The sequence below is a fragment of the Lagopus leucura genome, unplaced genomic scaffold, assembly GCF_019238085.1.
Source record: "Lagopus leucura isolate 7727_CA_CO unplaced genomic scaffold, USGS_WTPT01 Super-Scaffold_100043, whole genome shotgun sequence".
Classification (NCBI taxonomy): Eukaryota; Metazoa; Chordata; class Aves; order Galliformes; family Phasianidae; genus Lagopus; species Lagopus leucura.
In genome coordinates this window covers 3,105,916-3,126,599 of record NW_024962290.1, presented here as the reverse complement: position 1 = coordinate 3,126,599, position 20,684 = coordinate 3,105,916, and the positions used below count along the sequence as shown (strand labels likewise).

General features: G+C 47.1%; 1 protein-coding gene across 2 annotated transcripts; it reads right to left on the bottom strand.

Annotated features, from left to right (window-relative positions):
* Window positions 1-73: 73 nt before the first annotated feature.
* Window positions 74-19,469, bottom strand: ELK4 (ETS transcription factor ELK4). Of its 2 annotated transcripts, none has more exons than XM_042884187.1 (5): window positions 19,244-19,469; window positions 12,104-12,319; window positions 9,864-10,787; window positions 8,783-8,899; window positions 74-8,181 (listed from the first exon to the last, which is right to left on the bottom strand). In XM_042884187.1, the coding sequence occupies exons 2-5, from the start codon at window positions 12,308-12,310 to the stop codon at window positions 8,083-8,085; spliced, it is 1,347 nt and encodes a 448-aa protein (XP_042740121.1). In that variant the 5' UTR covers window positions 12,311-12,319; window positions 19,244-19,469; the 3' UTR covers window positions 74-8,082. The 2 variants fall into 2 exon arrangements, with proteins under 2 accessions (XP_042740121.1, XP_042740122.1); XM_042884188.1 differs by lacking the exon at window positions 19,244-19,469 and adding an exon at window positions 12,744-12,764.
* Window positions 19,470-20,684: the final 1,215 nt, after the last annotated feature.

The window sequence follows — 20,684 nt, the reverse complement described above, 5'->3', positions numbered from 1 at the left end:
CACACTGCCCCACAGCTGTAACTTTCAGTTTCCTCCACTGAAAGAAAAAAACAAACAGCCAAAAGATCAGGAACTTTGTTAAAAATATTTATTTAAAAAAATACAATTGTTTTGCATGTCTGGTTGCACATAACTATTAACATATGATTGACTTGAATAATTTGCTACAATGCTTTTTTAAAGCCAGCTTGCATTATACAAAGCAAATCTCTCTGTCAGTTCTTACATAAAATAGTTTTCTTTAACTATTCCCACCCTATTTAAAAAAAAAAAATTGCAATACATGGATTTTTTTTTTATTATTTTTTTGCACAAAAATTGAAGCAATAGAAAAGTCACCTGATTCCTCAGGAAAGACCTTCATTATGTTTGAATAAAAACTGCCAATACGCCGCTCTGTAAAAGCAGCACGAGTCACTTTGAAGTCATTACAGTGCACTTCCTCCAAAACACGTTTTGCATCTCACAACTTCGCCCTCCGAATCGCAGCCAAACCTGAAATGTGTTCAAAGAACTGCATATGGACATGGATTAAGTTGACCAGACTTTGTGTTTTTTTTCTCCCAACACGCTGAAGGTCTTCCTAATATGTTACCTTGGAAGGTTAAATAAAAGCAAATTTAGTAACACTGAACAATTACTGAAAACTTTGGCTATTTATGTACTTGCATTACATACCAGCATCTTATTTTTTAAACACAATGGCATTAAGATACTCTTAGTAGAAGGTATTATTTTTCTGAAGTAAGAAAGACTGAGAAGCTACTCTCTCCCAACTCTAACCAGAGCACCAAAGCAGTGCAAGGCCATTGCTGTCTCCAACCCCCAGGCCTAGGATGAATCTCCAAGGAAGGAAGCACGCAGATGTTTGCTATGACATAACTTTGCCTCTTGGCTTGGCACTAGACACGTGTATCCAATGCAATTCTCTTCTGGAAAGAGTAACTGAAAACGTCATCTGCTGACTTCGTATCATTTGTACCACTGATGTTTCTTCTAAATCACAGGAAAACAAGAGAGGATCCACTTGCAGAGTGAGCTGATGTGGTTGTCTCCTCAATCTGCCCCAAGCAGAAGAGTCAGAGCTGCAGGAGTATGAAAAATACCGCAGACATCACTGTGCTGATCTGCACAGAGCCCAGGTTAACCTGAAGAAACCACTCGAGGAGCAGCACCAAAGGCATAAAATTGCTTTCCAAAACAGATGTGCACTTGAAAAAGAAATAGAACAACTGCCAACCAGCACCACTGCTGATCTGGTTGCTTAAAGTCTTTCCTGTTCAGCTGACGCTTTGCTCCCTGGCTCCAGCTGAGCCACAGGCAGAAAGCTGCAAGGAGCAGATCCTCAGCTGCTGCAACTCACAGCAGCTCTGCTGCAGCCAATGGACCTTTCCTGTGTTACAAGTGGCACACAAGAGCTGTCTGCCATCAGCATGCTCTGTGTTCTCAGCAGTCCCAAGCCAAAGCCCCATGCTGGTTACCTCCCCTGTTCAGCCTCAGATTGATTCCAGCTGTCCTCATATGCATGACAGGAGACAACCACTATCCTCACTATGCGTGTCACTTGAGCTTCCCTATTTATTCCATCTCTATTATTAAGAATATACTTCTCAGCTATAAAAACAGAGGGGTTGGGGGAGATAAGCATTAAATGTGCTACTGTACTTATCACAAAACACTGTGACGTACATAAGGCCATCTGGTAACACTGCAACAGGATACAAACAAGATTTTCAAAGGGAGTTTAAGAATACATTTTTTGTCATTGGGTTTTGTTTTTTTTTTTTCTTTTTTTCTTTTTTGTTTTAAACTACAATGAATAATCTCAACCCTGTTCACGGAGAATTAACGTTAAAAACTAGTACATCATATATATAAAACTCTGTGCAACTGAACAACAGCAGAACAAAAAGTCAACACAATTCCCTAAAGCAGTTCCAAAGCCTGAAGAGTTAAGACATGCTAGCCAAAACAACCCACAGCACAGCTCGAGGAGCCCAGAGCACACCCAGGTATTGCACCCCGGCACACAGCACACACCAGGATCCATGCAGAGCCCATCTTCACCACCTTCCTTCCTGTGTTCCAGAAAATAAGGAAAAGAAAACAAAAAACAGCTTCCAGTTATTGGTATACAGCACTGCTGCACGTCCTGCTCGAGGACGTGGGCTCCAAGCAGTGCTTTGCAACCTCCCTGCACTGCTGACAGTCGGATCCGTGTCTCCATTACCCTCCCTGTTTTCCAAATGCTGACCATTGCACCTTCTGGCCTCAAGAGAGAAAGTTTTAGGAAGATGAAAAATAAAATAAAAATAAAAAAGCCTCAATTTTTGTTCCGTGCACATAAATCTGTTCAAAGATGCATTGAAGACACTTCTTTCCCCAGGAAGATGCGGCATACAACAACGCATTGAAAAAGAACCTTTGGCAATCCTTAGCCCACACTGTGCTACAACCAATCTGAGTGTTTCCAAGAGGAAAAAAAGAAAAGCCCCCCCAGAAGCATCCACAGCACGTGCAAAACGTTTTAAAAGTGGCAACTGCATCGTGCAGTGTTTGCTCTGAGTGCACAAACCTGGAAGCTGCACTGCATCCTGAGCACACGTCCCCTGGCAGTGAATAGGTGTGCACACGTATGTTTGTATGCAGAGAGCTGTGTGGAAACAATGCAGAGAGGAAACAAGCTGTACAAGTTTGCTTTTTTAATTAGATGCCAGCGACGGCTCTGCAATTAAAGTCTTCTACAACATTCTTTGGAAGGGGAGGGGAAATGAAAATCAATTCTAATCAGTTCTCCTGTGTTTGGTAGAATAGTTTGTATGAACCTGACGTCTTGCTGTCTGCAAAGGGAAATACATCAGCATGCACATCCAAGCAGAAGCATGGGGCCCTGCCCAGCTTTTTTATCCTGAAAGTCACTTTTTGGGGGGGAAAGGAACAAACAAAACAGGGATGGTGACAGTCAGCAAAGCAGCATCCTCCAGAAAGACCCAACTTCCTGCACTGAACATCTTCTCCCTCACGCCTGTCTGTTCTTTGCACAAATCAAGAATAACACTCCTCAGTTCTAGACCTACCAGAGACCCAAAACCAACACTCTCCTCCTGCTTCAGGCAGCACCAGGACAGTCAGGGAATCTGAGCAGAAGGTCCAACAGTGATGCACAACACAGAAACAACGCAGCACTGCCATTAGTGCAGCTTTGCTGCCCTCAGATTGCATCCTTAGGACTAAAAGCCAGCCACAGAGAAAAGATTTACTTCTATTTTCAGGAATATTTCTCTGTTTGGAACCTGCTTGGTAAGGCTCCTGCAGAGTCCATAGGCTTTGCTCACTCCAAGTGGAACGCGGCGTCCACAGATGTCAATCCAGGAAAAAGCCTTTGGCAGTAACAGCCCCAAAGAACTGTGTAAAATAACTGTCACCACGTTTTATCTTTTAATCTTCATCTGACAGCCTCTGATTTCAGCAGATCAACTTTAGCACGGCACATATTCACTGCCACTCAATTTGATGGCAGTCGCCAAAGGCTCCACATTAAGCAGATTTGCTAACGCTGTTCAGACTAAACAGCAGCCATTGTCAATTAGTGCTTAATTAAACTCAAATCAAGCCACAAAAATTCCTGTTTAGACAAGATGTACCACCCCTCCTTACAGCACCCCAAATAGCTTTTTAAGGAACACGACTGCAATTTTAATGCATTTTCATCTGATTTTCATTGGATTTTCAATTGATCTGCTGAGCATAAATCGTGTGAGGCTCAGGCTGCCTGTCTGCAATAAGATGCTCCAAAACTGGTCAGACAAAATAAACCACCCACACCCAGGACCAGAAGATCAATCTATTTCCTACACAGGTGAACTAAGGAACAAAACAGAACAACATTGTTACAGACACCCCAAACTCACACATTGAGTTTCAAAGCATCTGGCCATTCCGACAACGTCCCTTAACTACTGATGTAGTTTATTTCATAGCTGACAATACCAAGATAGCATCTTGATAACAACACTGAGATGTGTCTTGTAAACAAACACGTGTTCAAAATGGAAGAGGTTAAGTGGTAGAGTAAAATATGAGTAAATACAACAAAAAAGAAGCTATAGAACAGTAGCAAAAATTAACTAAAAAAATACACTGATAAACCACGGGTGGCCAACAGACCGTCAGTTCTATGGGCTCCAAACCCAGCACAAGGAAAATGCTACAGAAGTGGAGCAGAACTCTGAACCCAATGCTTACCTTGGAGCTGCCTGGGGGGGCCAGGGCAGCTCTGCCACCCAGTCCCAAGCTGCTGAAATTCTTGCACCCAAGTTGAAGTCACAGGGGATGGGGGATCTGACACCATGCAGCGCTTTGTGGTGGAAGATATGCACAAAAACAGCCCTCATTTGTGGTTAAAATGAACACTATCAAAAAAAGAAAGCAAACAAGAAGAATCCATCTGCTAGATATCCAGGGCCTGAAAAAACTATGGGGAGAAACGCATCCCAAACTACTGACCAGCCAAAGCCTTTCCTGTGATAACACACACTCCTTTCGAGCAAGGGTGCACACACACTGAAGCCTGAGGACACACTGAGGGAACACAGTGAACTCCCAAATTTGAGGAGTTTCATCACTTCCTGACCTGCAGAATGCAATGTGCCAAAGGCACTGCATGGGAACTACATCCAGCCGGCAATGCTGAGGACAGGTTCCTGAAACAAGGCTCTGGGATTCCACTCTGTTAAGGAAAAAGCTTTCTTCCACCGCCCTCATCACTGCGATCGCGTTCTCTGAAAACAGGAAGGTGGAACAGGGAACGTTGTATAACTGCAGGGGATTATCTGCACAATTCTGCTTTCCATGGATTGTCTGCTTGCAGCTAGTGGCATCCTGATGGTTCAGGTTCTCAAAAAAGACAGACATAGCACAGACAGCAGCAGCAGCGCAAGCTTTGCAACTCTGCAGTGCTATTATACAGCAGCAGTGACATTTACAAGAGATTTCCAGAAGCAAGACAGATGTTCAGCTTCCATGCTCATCCAGTCTAATTCTACCACCACCTATGAATTAACCAATGCAAATACTATCAAAGCATTCAACAATACCACAGTTACTTCAGCAACATGAATTGCAATGTAACACAACGTCTCTGTAATGCTGCACTATTTTTTAAACCCACATGGTACTATACCCATATTACAAACTGCTAACGTGATAATTAAAGAAGAGCCTATACTAACCCCACCTTCCCCATACTAAAAACAAGTTGCAATGAGCTGCAAACTGCTCCTGAAGTGAGCCAGTAGAGCACCAGCAAGTCACATCACCGAGCTCCGAGGAATGTGATCCAAAAAAGCTGGCAGTTCTATGCTTATTAATAAACGTCTGCTTAATGAGGCAGCATATATACAATATTAGGTATTATCTTAAGTGACCTGAAGTGGGGAAAACGTCAGCAAGCCTCTCTCCCCGTGCCCAGACTTACAGTTTGCTTTCCCAACTGCCTCCTGAGGTTACAAACCCCATAGGGGACTCCTGTTGTCCAAGGCAGGTGCCTAAGCAAAAGCACTCATCCTCTCACATCACCTGTCAGGAATTTGGACACTACCAGGCTGAAATACAGAGAGGCTGCACTTTCATAGCAGCTTTCCCTAAAGAAGGTGTTCCTGAAGGTGAGCGTGCATCTCACAGCTATGGCAGTGCAATCTGCTGCAGCTACTTGGAGAACAGCATGAAACTAGGCCAAGCAAAAACTGACAAGCTCTATTAGTTAGCATTTGGTTCTCTTGCATATCTATGCTGAAAGTGATACAGTTCACAAAAAAAATTAAGTGCACGTGTGCACATACACAACTTCTAAACTAAAACTTGGCTTTTCTCCATAGGGGACAAGGAAAGGGAAGCAATTAAATTGCAAGTCTTTAGTGCTCATTAGTCATTTTTAAACTCTAATCCTAGTCTGCAATGTTGCTCTCAAATCCACACACACATTGGGCATAACATTGGCCAACCTAGAACAGCCATTAAAAGTGCTGCTATTTATACATAGCTATATATATTTTCTAGAGCAAACTCATAAGCTATCATGCAAACCAGAAAATTCCACATGCCTGCTCTTAATCATGATCTGCAGGTTTCTCTCTGCATTTAAAAAAAAAGTCAATATTGCACATTGTCATTTTAAGAGCCACCGGCACAGGAACTTTATCCTGTATCTGCTGATGTCTAAATGCAAAGCAGTATCACTCCTCCAATGAAACTCAACAGGAAGACAGTTCATTACACGAGCTCACTCCCTGCTACCAGCACCTGAAATAGGCACGCTCTTTTCTCCCACTTGGCAGAGGACTTTCTGGATGAACAATGCCCAAAAAGCAACTCCATTACCCCCACTCGTGTCGAGGGTGCTGCATCAGAAACATACAAAGTGGTTTATTCAACGCTAGAATATAGAGAGAACATCACTGCAGTAAGTTAAGTCCTGGGTATTGTCATACGTATGCTTTAAAGTGAATTCAGTCTGCAAAAGTGGCCAAAGGAAAACTGTGGCAAGCCTGAGCTCACCGCTTCTCCATCAAACGGGTGCGCTATGCAAGAAGCACACTGCCAGCTCCTCGTGCTGTTAAGGTACAGCCTTCCTCTGCTCATTAAACCTTCACAGCCAGCCACTGGGGACACCAAAGGAAGGAGACGGCCTCAATCTGTTTTCTAGAAGGTATTTTATCAAGATTATCTTATGTCACTCAGCTCACAACGTGAGTGGCAAACGGAAGTTGCTGCCTGACAGCAGATGCCCCAAAGCGGAAGGGCACAGACTGAGACCTCCCATCCGCGAGGGCAAGTCCCTCTTCTTTCATTCCTCCATTCTCTCAAAAGGCCTCCTGAGGTTTAAAAATCTAATTAAAAAAATGTCATCAGTGTTTCAAATGGCTCTGGAAACTCGTCTTGTATTAATTCACACACACGTGGCCACCAAGGAAAGAAAAGCAAGTGCAAATTTACAGTGAGGCGGATACCCCTGGTACCTCTGTCAGCTAGCGGTACACATTAAGCCCAACTTTCTCAGGGTCCGAGTGCTTCCTCGAATAATAATACAAAAAAAGCCATAGATTTAAAGCCAAACTCGAGAAAAGAGCTGGGAAAAGCTTCTCCACTTCAAACTGTGGGATAAAAAACAACAGTAAAAACACTCAGACATTGGCGTTCTCACCCACTGCTTGGGGCTGAAAACGCAGCATCAGGCAGCAACCTCACAGATAAACCCTCAACACCTCATGTAAAATCCACCATTCTGCTCATCTTCCAGCAGTGAGATTACAGGTCTCCGGCACAAGAAATGTTTGGACTTCAGCATTCAAACTTTCTGACAACTGAAAAGAACTGATCCCACCATTTGTTTGTCTCCAGGCTTTGCCCCCTCGCTGAAGGAGGGCTCGGAAGCATCCAGGAGCCAAGCACTGCAAGGCCGGGCTGCCTGCATGCAGTGTCATTGAGAAATTGTCCACATCTCAGAAACATAACCATGGAGTATGCCTTGAAAATTGCTACCTGCAAAGAGACAAGATGTTTTTACAGCAGATAAGATGCGGGCTGTTTTGCTGCTGCAGAAGTTATCAGGCCCCAAAGCAAAGCTGAGTGCATGCACACACTCCTTTCCCAAGCATTTCCTGCAATGCCAGCTTCGATCGTGATTAAATTTCTTCTTGCCAAGCACAGGAAGCAGAAGAACAGAGGTTTTCCAAGAGTCACAGAGAAAAGACTTCTCTGATACTATTGACTGCAAACAGTGCAGACTCAGTTACTGCAACACCAATTGAAACTCCCTTTAACCATAGTGAAGTCTTCCAACCAAGGAGGGAAGAGACCGGAGCTTCAGCTCCTATTAAGGCATTTGCATAAACATTACCAATCTGGGTCTTCAAAAAACAGGAATTTTGCAAAAAAAGGCATTTTATCTGGGAATGGCAAAAATTATGACTGCTGATAATCTCTGTGGAATTATAAATCGCTCTTTTACAAAAATCGTGGTTAAATATAAGTGTCATCTCTTTTCCTTGCTTGCCAATATGTCCTTTCCCACCAGTTTGTGTGCTATGTCTTCTGCAGATCAGGGGAAAATGGGCCAGGGGTAGAGGGTCCATCCAGTCCAGACAGTGTGAATGGGCCGTGACTGTTCAGCACTGATGGAAACTAAGAGACAAAACAAAAGTGGTTGAGAAAGGGCATTTTAATTCAACGTTCCTCCCTAACTGTGCATAAAGAAGCTCCCCAGGAAACAAACAAACAAACAAAAAAACCTTTCAAAGAATCTTCCTGTCTTCCCCCCGACTAATTACTTTTTAAATGCCACCACACCACAGATTGCACAACCCCAGCTATTACAGCCAGTGCTGCAGGAGGGACACAGACTGCAGCCTCTGCACTGAGCGCTGCCTATGTCCTAAATTAGTCCTATCACAAGAAAATGACTTTATACAGGTTGTTGGGTATGTTGTTCTTCAATCAATGATCAGCTGTTTGCAGAGAAAAGGGCACCAGGTACAAAAAGATCCCCTGAATGAAAGGAAACTTTTTAGTACTTCAAACTTGGAAAGACTGAGCAACCAAAGCATGAACATATTTCATGACATATCATGAAATGCCTACTGCTTAACTGCCTCACCTTATTAAACAGCAAATATTACTGCCCAAACTTGCCATCAGATTCTTGGGCTAACAGATCCCTACAGGTCTTCTGAAGAAAGCACTGACAAGTATGGCTCAGAGATGGGCTGAACTTGCTGGAACTTACCTGAAAGAGAGTATTAGCACCTTGCAACCTTGCAGGACTGAGAGGAGCAACTGGGCTGAGGGTACTCCAGAAATGAATACTGGAGAGCAAGGGACTTGGGGTCAGCAAGATGGGAGTCTGCAAAACACACAAAGACAGTCAGTCGTGTGAAAGCTGAGCTTGGGAGTAATGCACTGCATATGTAAATCTGGCCACAGTCATCCAGCTCGTCCAGCTGCAGAGGGCTGGATCCCATTTTAGGAACTCCCATTCTCTCCTTCTGCCTCCTCCCACCTCCTCCTCTTCCCTTCAAACCCCACCACAGCAGCAGCAGCCATCAGTTTTCCCTCCCCTTTCTTAGCTCTCCTCCCTGCAGCTGCCAAATCCTGCTGTAACCTACAGCAAATTGCCTCCTCCTGCAATTCATATACAGCACCTGCAAGTGACTTTGGAGAACTCAGCTTATGAATTTAAAACGAGCAGAGTGGGCACACACATGGACTGAGTGACATGGGGGACGTAAGCTACAACAAAAGAAATGCACACCCAGCTTCTGAATGCTCTGGATGCTCCAGGTTTACAAGCCAAACACTCTGAAGGGTTCCAAAAGTGCAACTGCACGCTGTTTTTCTCCTGTCTTCAGCCATTTCAATTTCCTATCAGCAGTTTCCCTGCAGTTTAACTCCAATTTATTACAGGAAGGAGATTAAATGTATACAGAACAATATAACAGCATAGTTGGATTCAGTTGTCTTCCAAATTTTCCAAGAGGAACAAAAGCTTTCCTTTCCCACGCGCTGAGAACAACCAAATTCTGCAGCCATTGTCATCACATTAAATCACATTATTATGGTTTTAACGGCTACTAAATCAAGTGAAAGAACATTGCTGAACACACACCTGTTTAAAGGAATTTCAGAATCAACCTGAAGGATTTCAGAATGAGCCTGAAGTGCTTTGGAAATAATTCAGTGTCACTCTGGAACGCTTACAAAGGATCCTTACAGTGCTGGTTTGGTTCATCTGCCCTCCCTTACTGCCTCACAGTGTAACAGAACCACTACTGCCACTTAAAAAAAAATAAAGGAGGTGGGGGAATTACCTGGGAGAAAAGTGCTGGAGTAAGAGAAGCCGTGGGGAGGGAAGGGCTCAGTATTCCCAATGGACTTGGATCGCTGCCTGTAATGACGAGAGTAGGAGCCAACTCCAGCCCTTTGGGTTTTTTAGATCTGGAGAGGTGATTGGCAAATTCCTTCTCCAGAACAGATGAATCCTGCTCTTTGGGCTCTGGGGATTGATGCTGAAGGCTCTGAGCCTGTTCCAGCTGCTGAGAAGCCACTGATTCTATGTCCGTGTCAATGTCCAGGTCAGGATTAGAACTCAGGGGCGGCGATGGGGGGGTGGAAGGAACTTGCAGAACGGGAGAAACCGAGGATACAGGTGGAGTTGGGGTAAAGCTGGTGGTCAAGTTTGGCAAAGGTGCTGGAGCTTCAGGGATAGTTAACTTGGGGAGAACGAGAGTCTCCAAGGTCTGCAGAGTTTCTTCTGATCCCATGGGAAGAGAGGATGCAGTTGAGGTGGCAGAAGCAGTGGATGTAGCAGAGACTGTTGAAGTGGTGGCGACCAGGGGGACAGACGAAGGCTTTTTGGAGGGCATGGTGACAAACTTGATGACAGACGGCGTTGGATCCTGAGCAGCTTTCTTCTCTGTCAGTTTCTCAGCCGGATTCTCAATCTTGATGGACCTGAAGAGTTTTACGTTGGAAGAGTTCAGGGAGTTCAGCGTAAAAGAGGAGTACAAGCCTGAGTGGATGTAGTCGTTGCGGCTGGAGGATTTGGCACACGACTGAGCCTTCTCCTTCCCACAGCTCTCCACGTCCTTTGGAGCACTGCTAACCTCTGCAAAGCTGCTCAGTTCAGGCTCTCCTTCCATCCGGCCCACGACAAGTGGATCCATTTTTAGGATCTCCGGATAAGAAACAAACTTGTACACAAACTTCTTACCGTTCACCTTTTTAATGATATTCTGTGGGTAAGAAGATAGGTATTGTCAGCCCTCCTTTAGATTCGTTTTCCTGCTACAAACTCTGCCTAAAACAGACTGAGGAATTCAATGGTTTGCCATCTTTCAACAGAAATTCTTTTTTCTTTTGTTTTTAACACACTGCATTCTTGCAATTCAGTTTTCCTGCCAAAGTATCATTTCCAGAGCTCACAGACACACAGGTGAGGCTCAACCTGACCTCAATGCACCCACAGCAAACCTTAAGACATCAGAGCAATTCTGTTTCAAATACTTAAGATGATCCGCTAGGAAACAAAGACACCACCACTGAAGTTAAGGTCACTGCTCTGGGCACTGCAAGCATAATCTGAGAGGAGAACATACAAGATTAAAGCTTGCAAGGTTTGTAGAATTGATGCCTAATACATTAAATCAAAGCACCCTTATTCTCAGTGAGATGGTAATAAAAGAAAGCAGCTGAACCGTTCAGCAGAACGTGGGCTTATCAGTTATCTTAATATCACAAACTCTGTCAAACTTGCTTAGCTCCTCACTGAAATGCCACACACAATTTGGGCCACAGAGGATGCTGATTTACTGTACAGTTGTTATTAGTGAGACCTCACGGTGCAAAGCCAGATGAAGGAAACTGTGCTGCCCAGTCTTAAACTCCAAGCACTGCACCCCACAAACTGACAGCTTCTTCAGAAACCTTTTATTTTTTTTTAATCTCATACACCCACATAACAACAGTTGTGGGATAAATGGCTTACTGGAAGGTTATTGAAATGAAGGCAGCAATCCCACACTGTGGTTCTGGTTCAGCTTTTTGACACCGCTCGTGTTCTTACAAGTTCTTTGAAGAGACATCAGCTTCAGAAGAGAAGCACCTCACCCTGCTGGACTAAACTCAGTCTCCTCAGTAGAGGTGCATTTCTGAACACAAGAATGAAAACAAAGAACCTGTGAGCTACCATGCTGGAAATCCCTCTTTTGACAGCTCCTTCATAGAGATCATTACAGAACAGGTTTCAGTGGTTGGAAAGGAGAATATTACTCACAGAAGGATGGTAGCAAAGGCATACATTAAAGAGGAAAACAATCTTGCATAAAGCCATCCAGAAACTTAGAAAATAACCACTGGGGAGGAAGCAGGCATGAGGATAAACAAGGGGAAAAAGAAAAACCTCTGAACTTGAGTCAGTGCACCTCACTGAACTCTTGGAGCCAGAAGTGACACCTCTCCCCTTGAAGAGAATGAAAAAGGAAACAAAGCTCATTAGGCAGAAGCTGGTAAGATGGATAAGGATTTCAGGTGGATTTATGGACTCTGTTACCTTCACGTAATAGTATCTGAGAGCACGGCTGAGTTTATCATAGTTCATGCTGGGTTTGTTCTTGCGGATTCCCCACAGTCTGGCCACCTCCTCTGCCTGCTGCAGTTTGAACTCCCCGTCATTGGAGGTCCAACAGATGATATTCTTGTTCTGAGGCTCTTTCAGGAGTTGGAGGAGGAACTGCCACAGGGTGATAGCACTGTCCATAGCAGTAAGCTGAAACGCAGAGACAAGGCAACAGATTAGGAACTGTGCATCTTCTGTGTCTCCCTAGAAGGAGGGTGAGGGCACAGAGATGTTATTTCCAAAGGCAGCAAGAGTAAAAAATTATTAGTCACCAGTCGTGAAAGATGTTCCCTGCAGAACAGGGAGGCTGAGAGCCAACTGCTATCGTCTCCTCCCACATGTCAGTCCTTTTCACATGGGTTATATTTAGCCTCATTTAACTAAATCAGGTCATTTTGGGTAAGTTGCTATGAGTCATTACCCAAAAAAAAAAAAACCAACAAAAAACCAACCCAAAAAGAAAACCACCCCAATTCTTAGTTGTTCCGCGTTCACCCATTCTGAGTTGTATTGAGGAACAGCTCAGGTGCACCCAGGTGAGATCAAACCTCCTCCTCCTTTCTCACCCACTCACCTGCAGCCTCCTCCTCCAGCTGCCTGAAGATGTCACTGTGAAGAACAACCCAACCTTCCTTCAGTTCACATTTCAAACGTCCCTCCCAACCAACCCCCAGCCTGCTCTCCCATCTTTCTTCTGCAATTATCATCCCTTTCAAGCACCGACTTGGCTTTTCAAGTTTTCAAGGCTGAGGTCTTTTAGGACCAGTGTCACTGCAGCACAGTTCTGCACTGCAGGAGGGATGTACAGTCAGGGATGTACAGTACAGGAGGGATGTACAGTCACCAGTACAGAGATGGAGGTCATTCCCTGACTACATCAGCCTGTATGAGGTGATGCTTGCACCAAAATTTAAGTGCAACGCCAATAATCCTATAATTCCGATAAGGAATTAGAAACCAGGCTGTGAACTAAAACAGCTAGAATTATATTCATGCAGCATCCCATATGGATTCTCTTATCCCAGAACACGTGGCTTCTCTCCGTACAGCTTCAACTTCTTCCAGTGTAACAAAAACAAACAGGGCTGCTCTGCAATAAGAGCCTTCCCAAAGATCTACGCTGGATGCGCGCCCTGCTGCATTTCCCCCTGCCCCAACCCTCCATAAAGGCCAACCTAAATGGCACAGGGGCTCCTATTGGGGTGAATGCAGCTCTAGACACCAAGTGCTGTTGGCAGGAGGAGGCTCTGAAGGCTCACAGCCCCAGCAAGGACTCGTGTCCATGTTGCTGAGGTCCACGCGCACGCAGGGCTAAGTTTGAGATCCAGGCAGGACTGCCAGTTTGTCCTCATTACCAAAGCCTTTATTCCAATCTCGTTACTGCCCAGCACTTAGCCAGCCCTAAATAAGGAAGAGAACAGTCTACATGTCAGAGCCTCAGAATCCAGTCAGCCCTGAAAAAGGATTACTGCTGACAGTTTACACAGGACCGAGCATTCCTATTTTAAATCAGGTGCCCCGGGGCAGGTATTCTTTTTGGGCAGAGCCCATTGCATTTAACCTATTTTCACAAATACCTGCCTGATGGCACACTGACACGATGTTACATTGATCAACTGGGTTAAATTGCTGCAATTACAGGCAACAATCTCAAAATGAAGGACACCCACACCACCCAGTTATGCTGGCCTAAGGTGCTTTCCTCGTTAATTACTGATGAGTACAGCTCTGCGCTTGCCCAAATTAATTGCTGAGCACTCTAAGAAGACATCAGCTGCTGAGCTGGTCCTGCAGCACGGAGCTGTGGGGCAGGGAATGGAGTTAAAGCCCTTCCAGCTCTCTGCTGTGCACTTTGCCAATGCCATTTCCTACCGAGCATCACCAGCACAGCCTCATTATCCTGTCAGGATGATGCACACGCACGGGGTGTTGTGTAGACATAAGGACTTGATTCTACCATTCTACAGAGCTGTCAATACCCGTGATAAGTGTTAGCAGAGAAAGAGCAGGAAAATGAAGTTGAGTGATTATTCCCACGCTACGTTCATCTGCAGCAGCTTCAAAGGCCCATAAGCAGCGCTGCACCAAACAGCGCTGAGCGATGCAACGGGAGGCAATCACACAGAAATTAGATTAGCAGGACAATATCAGGGAGGCAAAGGCTTTTTCTCCTCCTAAAAACCTGTGATGATTGCATCCCCGAATTGAAACGCCGTGTAATTTCAGTGTTGTTTTCAGCTTTCCTTCAGCAAGAATTTCAGCTTTCCTTTAGCAAGAAGCACTTTGCTGTCATTATCGGAAAGCTCTCCAACCTTACTGCAGTCACATCATTGCCTGGCTTATGGCTGGAGCAGAGCTGAGATGCACACAGCCGACACGACTGTGCTCCCCTGGCACAAACAGCAGCACGGCCTGCATTGAACAGAAGGACAGATTTGTTAAAAGCCACCTTCAGAGCAATGTGCCACGTTGTCCTGAGCAGCAGAACAACAGCAGGGCTCCTCGCTGGCACCACAATCTCTACATACAGCACAGCCTTATGGCTGAAGGAATCCCCCCCCCAGGGGCACAGCCATGACTACAGCAAACATCAGATGAATCCAGCTGCCACCAACACTCCTGGAGTCACAGGTTTCAGCACTCTGTGCCATTCCTTCCATCATTTCATCAAGGATGCAGCACGGCATGGTGCACGGACAGGTTGTGCTGCAGATGAACACCCCTCTTCATTCATTATTTATTGCCCACACCTACAGGAAACAACGGAGCGACACCTGAATGCATCCAGGAGCTTGTCCTGATTAGATAGAAAGGGAAATAATAACCCTGCAACCTGGCTAAAGCAGTGGTACAGGTGGGCAGGTACAACCTGTCCCTTCGGAGACCTGGAGCAACTTGGGAAGAGTAGCACATCTACAGGAGAACGTGGTGCTATGAACAAAGGCACATCTAATTTACCTTTATTAAACTTGCCTTGATAAGGCACGAGAACACAAAGAACTGCTGCTTCTCCAGGAAGAAGTGGGAGAAAGTAAAAGCAAACCAAAACATCACATGAGATGTACAACTAAAAGCAACGCAGCCGACCTGCCTGTGACTTCAGAAAACCCAAAGGATGCATTCAGCATCAATTCCTCCTTCTGCAGCTGGGGCAGGAGGATGGGAACCCAGCACCCCACTCTCACAATGCTGAGATGCTGCTCCTCTTATGGCTCCTATGGAACATCTCAACTTCTTCCAGATGCACGGCCCTGCCCGTGAAAGCCATCAGTTTGCAGCACAGCTCCCCGTCAGCAGAAAAGGCCTCCTTGTCTGATTGCTTTTCCTTCAAGATGATTGTGCTGATAATTACAAGCACGCCACTGAAAAACTGCCTTTCAGCTGAAGGTTATTTGCCTTGCAAGAGTCCACGGAGAAGGAAAAAGGTCTCGCATGAAAAGACAAAGAGGGAATTAGGCAGACAGGCAACAGCACTGTTTATGACAACAGCCTTCCCACTTCTGCACCATTTGAGTACGAGGAAAAAATAGTTGCTAGAGGCAGAGGGCAGTTATACTTTGTAATGAGTATGCTAAAATAGAGCACTATTATTGTCTTGAGATCTTCTCTGACGCCTACAGATGACCCTTGAAGTACACAGAGGAGCTGACAGCATTTGGCTGCACTTTTCTAAATAGGAGCGCTGCAAAGCGGAGCTTTCTCGTGTTGCTGCCGCTCTGTTTGAGGCCTTGACAAAGGTACAAAGCCTCACGTTTACATGAGAGCTGGGACACGAGATACGCATCTTTTCCAGCAACTTCTCATCCATCTATGCCACAATCCGTGTGATTGCAGAGCCTCGGGGCTCCGCATCGTTTGCGGCAGGCAGCGCGCGATTGCTGGGTGGCACGGCTTCGGAAGTGGCACAGGGCAATCTGTGCTGCGGCCACAGATTTACTCACTGTTGCAGAACAACCTTCAGCATTCAGCCCCGAGGGAGGTGAAACCCAGGGGAGCTCCAGCAAGGCAGGTCTGTATCCCACCCTCATCCCCCCCCCCCCCCATCTTCGAGGTCTTCTGGCACATTTCCTGTGTTTGACTCAGCCCTGAGAACAGCTCGAGTAATCCTTCGCCTCGGCATGTTTCCTTATCAGCAGCTGCAGGCTGATGACTTCTGCAGATGGACTGATTACAGCAGTCAGGGCTGCAACCTCGTCAGAATCCCCCACACAGGCAACACACAGTGCAAAGGAGAGGGAGGAAGAAGGCTGTCCTGCACGGCGAGGACGAAGCCATCACCTGCAGGCACTCCATTGGCACCCACACGGCTGCCCAGACACAGTGGCACAGAAGCAGCATCTCCAAAGACCGGAGCACAGAGAAGCAGCAGAGCCGCCAGGTGACAATGCCACAAAAGATGCTGCTCAAAGATTGCCAGCAACAAAACCAGCGCTGCGTATTTGTGCACCGACCACAAGGCACAGACATCTGCCGGGAGGGAGCGAAACCACTCTGCACGTGCTCCTGCTCAAAAATCATTCTAATAAAACAGCAGCTATAAGTTAGAGGTGGTTTTTGGGACCTCGTGCTGACAGTGCAGTCAGACATGCAGCAGGTGTGCAGACGAAGCCCTTGCGTCGTGACAGGAAGCTGCACTTGCTGCCTTGCTTTGCATGGGCACTCTGCACACAGACAGAAAGCTGAGCTGCCAGGGCTGCACTGTGCCATTCCCCAGTGTTTCTAATGGCTGAAGATGGCCACGGCGTGCAAACAGGAGGAATGTGCAGACAATAAACCTCCCCCCCGCCACGCCATGGTTGTGAAACACTCCTGCACAGACACGGCCTTTGATGGCTGTTCCAGGAAAACAAACAAACAAATACAAAAGCAACACGGAGCACTGAGATTAAAGGAGATCTCTGGAGGTCACAGGCCCAGACAGGGTTAACCTCAAGGTAAGATCAGGCAGTTGGGTGTCTGCAGCCAAAACAACAAGTAAATAGCCACTCTATTCCCCCTACTCCTTTTATTGTAGTAAAAGGACAAGAGCTGCAACATCACTGATGAAATACCTAATTAAGCAGTCATCAACACACAATCAAGCAACAGTTTCATTAGCGCAGCACTTGAAATACCCCATTACCAACAAATCTTTCAGGAAACACTTGCAAGCCCCTGGGAAAGTGATTCACCTCAACTCTTACCTTCAGCACTTTATCAATTTTGATTAATTTTAGTGCGTACAAAACCAAAAGTCAGCTTCCCTCCCCCAAGGGGGGGCTGGCAACAGCATCCATCCCTCACCAGAAACACTGTAAGGCCTCCTTAACTCCTTCTGTCGCTGTCTTGGTAGCTTCATTCCCAAAGCCAAAAGCCCAAAGTTGCCGCATGCAAGGAATTCACCTAAACCTGCAGCTTGCCAAATCGGTGCCTCCATCACTAAGTACATAGAAACTCCTTCCAAGGAGCATTCAGACCACAAAAAGCAGGTTAGAATAAGAAAGAACAGTGAGAAAACAACTCCAGGCTCCAACAGGTTGCAGCCCTCCCTCAGCCCTGGCAGGAAAAAGCAGCACAGCTCTCAGGGCAGGAAGCAGTGGGAAGGAAGCACCAGAGGATGTCCTCTCGATAAGCACTGCTCCTCAGCTTCCCTCACCTCATCCCTCTCCAAGTCCAGCAGTCCTATTTACTTAAACCAAATGCTGCGCTCCATTTTGCACTCTTGGCTCAAAAACTGAGCCGTGAGTTTATAAGAAATCAAGGCGTCAGAAAACATTTTGAGCTTTGGGAGCTGCTTGTTTCATCGCTGTTTTGTTTCATCATTTTACCTCCTGTCTGAAAAAAAAATGAGACCTTCCTACCCCCCAAGTGAGCATTTTCTGGTCTCCACCTCTCAGCTGCGTGCTCAGGACAAATAGAATGGCAAACTTAAACCAACGCAGAGCCTGTGATTGGTTTCTATCACTGACGTGACTGTTTCTGAGTAAGCCACAGAAACACGTATTTCGACGAAAATGCCTCTTTAAGTAGATTACACGCTTGCTTCCTCCTTATTTGCCACCACAACGGGCTGAAGGGAATGTTTACCAACAGCAGATGACACTGGCTTCGATAGCACCGCACAACAGCATCCCTGCTGGGCAGGCCTGCGCATCACTGAGCCCCGAACAACAGGTCCCATGCATTCTGCTGACCCTAACCTTATTAGCGACAGGAAGCCTCATTTAAGATGGAAAAGGTTTCCTTTCATAATGTTTATAATACACTCAGCCCCGTTGCTATGACGATGGAACAACTCCTCTGTCCAAACAGGCTCTGGGACCCTAAAAATAAACAGGCGGGCCGAAATCACGACGGCGCAGTTTGTAGGGAGGGCTGTGCTGGTGCAGGCAGATTAAGGGGGGGGAAGAAAGCAACGCTAATGACCAAACTCTGCACCCAAAGCGTGCAGTTCTACGGTTCTCTCTGCGGCTGCTTCAAAAACAAAGCAGCCGAGCTGAGCTGATGCTGCGTGGCCCCCAGTGCAATGGGGCAGGCTGTAGAACGGAGCGGGTTGGAGGAAGCCTTGGCCGTGCAAAGGAGGTGAGCGTTGTGTAATGGGTGCGTAAAGCCGGACGGGTGTAAAGAGGCGTGCAAATAACACGAGCAACAGCGGATTTGCATACTTTCTCCACGGATTCACCCATTGATGTGGGCAGCATCCGCCCATCTGGCGAGGATAGGAGAGGAAAAAAGGCTGAGGGAAACCGTGGAGGAGTTGGGAGGGGAAAAAAAAAAAACGAAAAAATATATAACATAAAATATAAAAACCCGAACGCAGAGCGTCGGATGGAACTGCAGCCTCCTCTCAACTCACAGCACCGCAAACGTCGGAATCCCCAACAGCACAACGGTACGGCGGGTCCGCGATTCCCAGAGCCGCGTTCAAAGCGGGTCGGACAGAAAAGGGACAGAAAACGGACCCAAACACCCCCTCCCCCCACCCCGCACCGCCGCTGTCCCTTCCCGACTTCCCGGGCTCCCCCCCAGCCGGCTGCCCCCCCAGCACCGCTCCCCTCCCCCTCCCCGGTCCCCCCGCCGCCCCCCAGCGCTCACCGAGGAGGAGCCCCGCCGATCCCCGGACGTCGCGGTCCCGTCGCGGCGGGCAGGTGCTGGGAGCGGCCCCCCCGCCGCCCTTCATGGCCGGGAGCCCCCTCGGCGGGCCGGGCGCCGGACCCCCATCCCTGAGAGGGAGGAGCCGGGCGAGCAGCGAAGGACAGCGGTGCGGTAGAACGGGTGGAGGCGGCGGGGAGCGGCGGCGCGTTACATGGCGGGACGCGAAGCGCCAACCTCAACGCCGCGGAGCCACCGCGGCCGCCGTACGCCACACTTCCGCCCACGGCTCCGCTGAGGGACGCGGAGGGTCCGAAGGCGGCGACCAATCCCCGCGCAGAGCGGGGGCGATGCTGACCAATAGGGGAGGAGGGAACCGCCCACCCGCCGCAATGCCCCATGGGAAGTGTAGTCCGCGCCGCCCCGCGCTCGCAGCCATGTGCCCGCAAGCCGGTTCCAACGCTGCCGGCTCTCGCTGGGTTGAGCTCTGCTGCTCACGGGAGAGAGAAGGGACCCGGTCACAGCCGGGGCGGGATGCCCGAGCTGCTCAAGCGGAAGGTAAACGTGGAAATAAGTTTAAAACAAAGAAATCCCTGTGACACCGTCGGTTCTCCAGGCAGAGATGTGGCAGAGGGGAGATGGAGGCACTCCTAAACCAGAAAGGCTGAAGGTGTACCCCAAAATGAAGAAGGTTGGGAGAAAAAAACAAAACTTTTCCAAGGGGTTACGGAGCAGGAAGAGCTGCAGGGACACAGCTCACCTCTACCAAGAGAGGTCCAGCAGGGCAGCCCAATGCCATCAGCTCTTCCAGTGCTGGAAGGATGATGAGGAGAGCTGCCTGTGATGCATAACCCACACAACAACAGTTCTGCCCGAGCTCAGGCACAGCATGAGGCCGCTTCGAACCATTATGGTTGGAAATTGTTGTTTATGGCCAACCCTAGGAGCACAGAGGAGAGGCATTCACTGTGCCAGCAGAAGGGGTGGACCCTGGGTCTCCTAACTAATCCCCTCTGATTTCATTTAGGGCTGGTAACAAATAGGGAAGTATCTCTACTTGGAAATCATCTCCTTTTGGAGTTTCTGGTGAGCCCTGATCTTTGGAAAGCTAAGCTATTCCTTATTACTGCACTGTGACCACTGCCTTTCTTGTTAAGATTAAAGGCAACTATCCTCACAGAGACAATAAAAAAGAAGGGGACAGACTCTTTAGCAGAATCTGTTCTGATAAGGCAAGGAGAAATGATTTCAAACTAAAGGGAGGGACAGTTAAATTGGATGTGAGAGAAAAGCTTTTTTTCTAATAAGTGTAGTGAAGCACTGGAACAGGTTGCACAGATTGGCGGTGGATATTGAGCCTCTGGAGATGTTCAAGGTCAGGCTGGATGGGCTCTGAGTAACCTGACCTAGCTGTTGATGTCCCTGTTCATTACAGGAAAGTTAG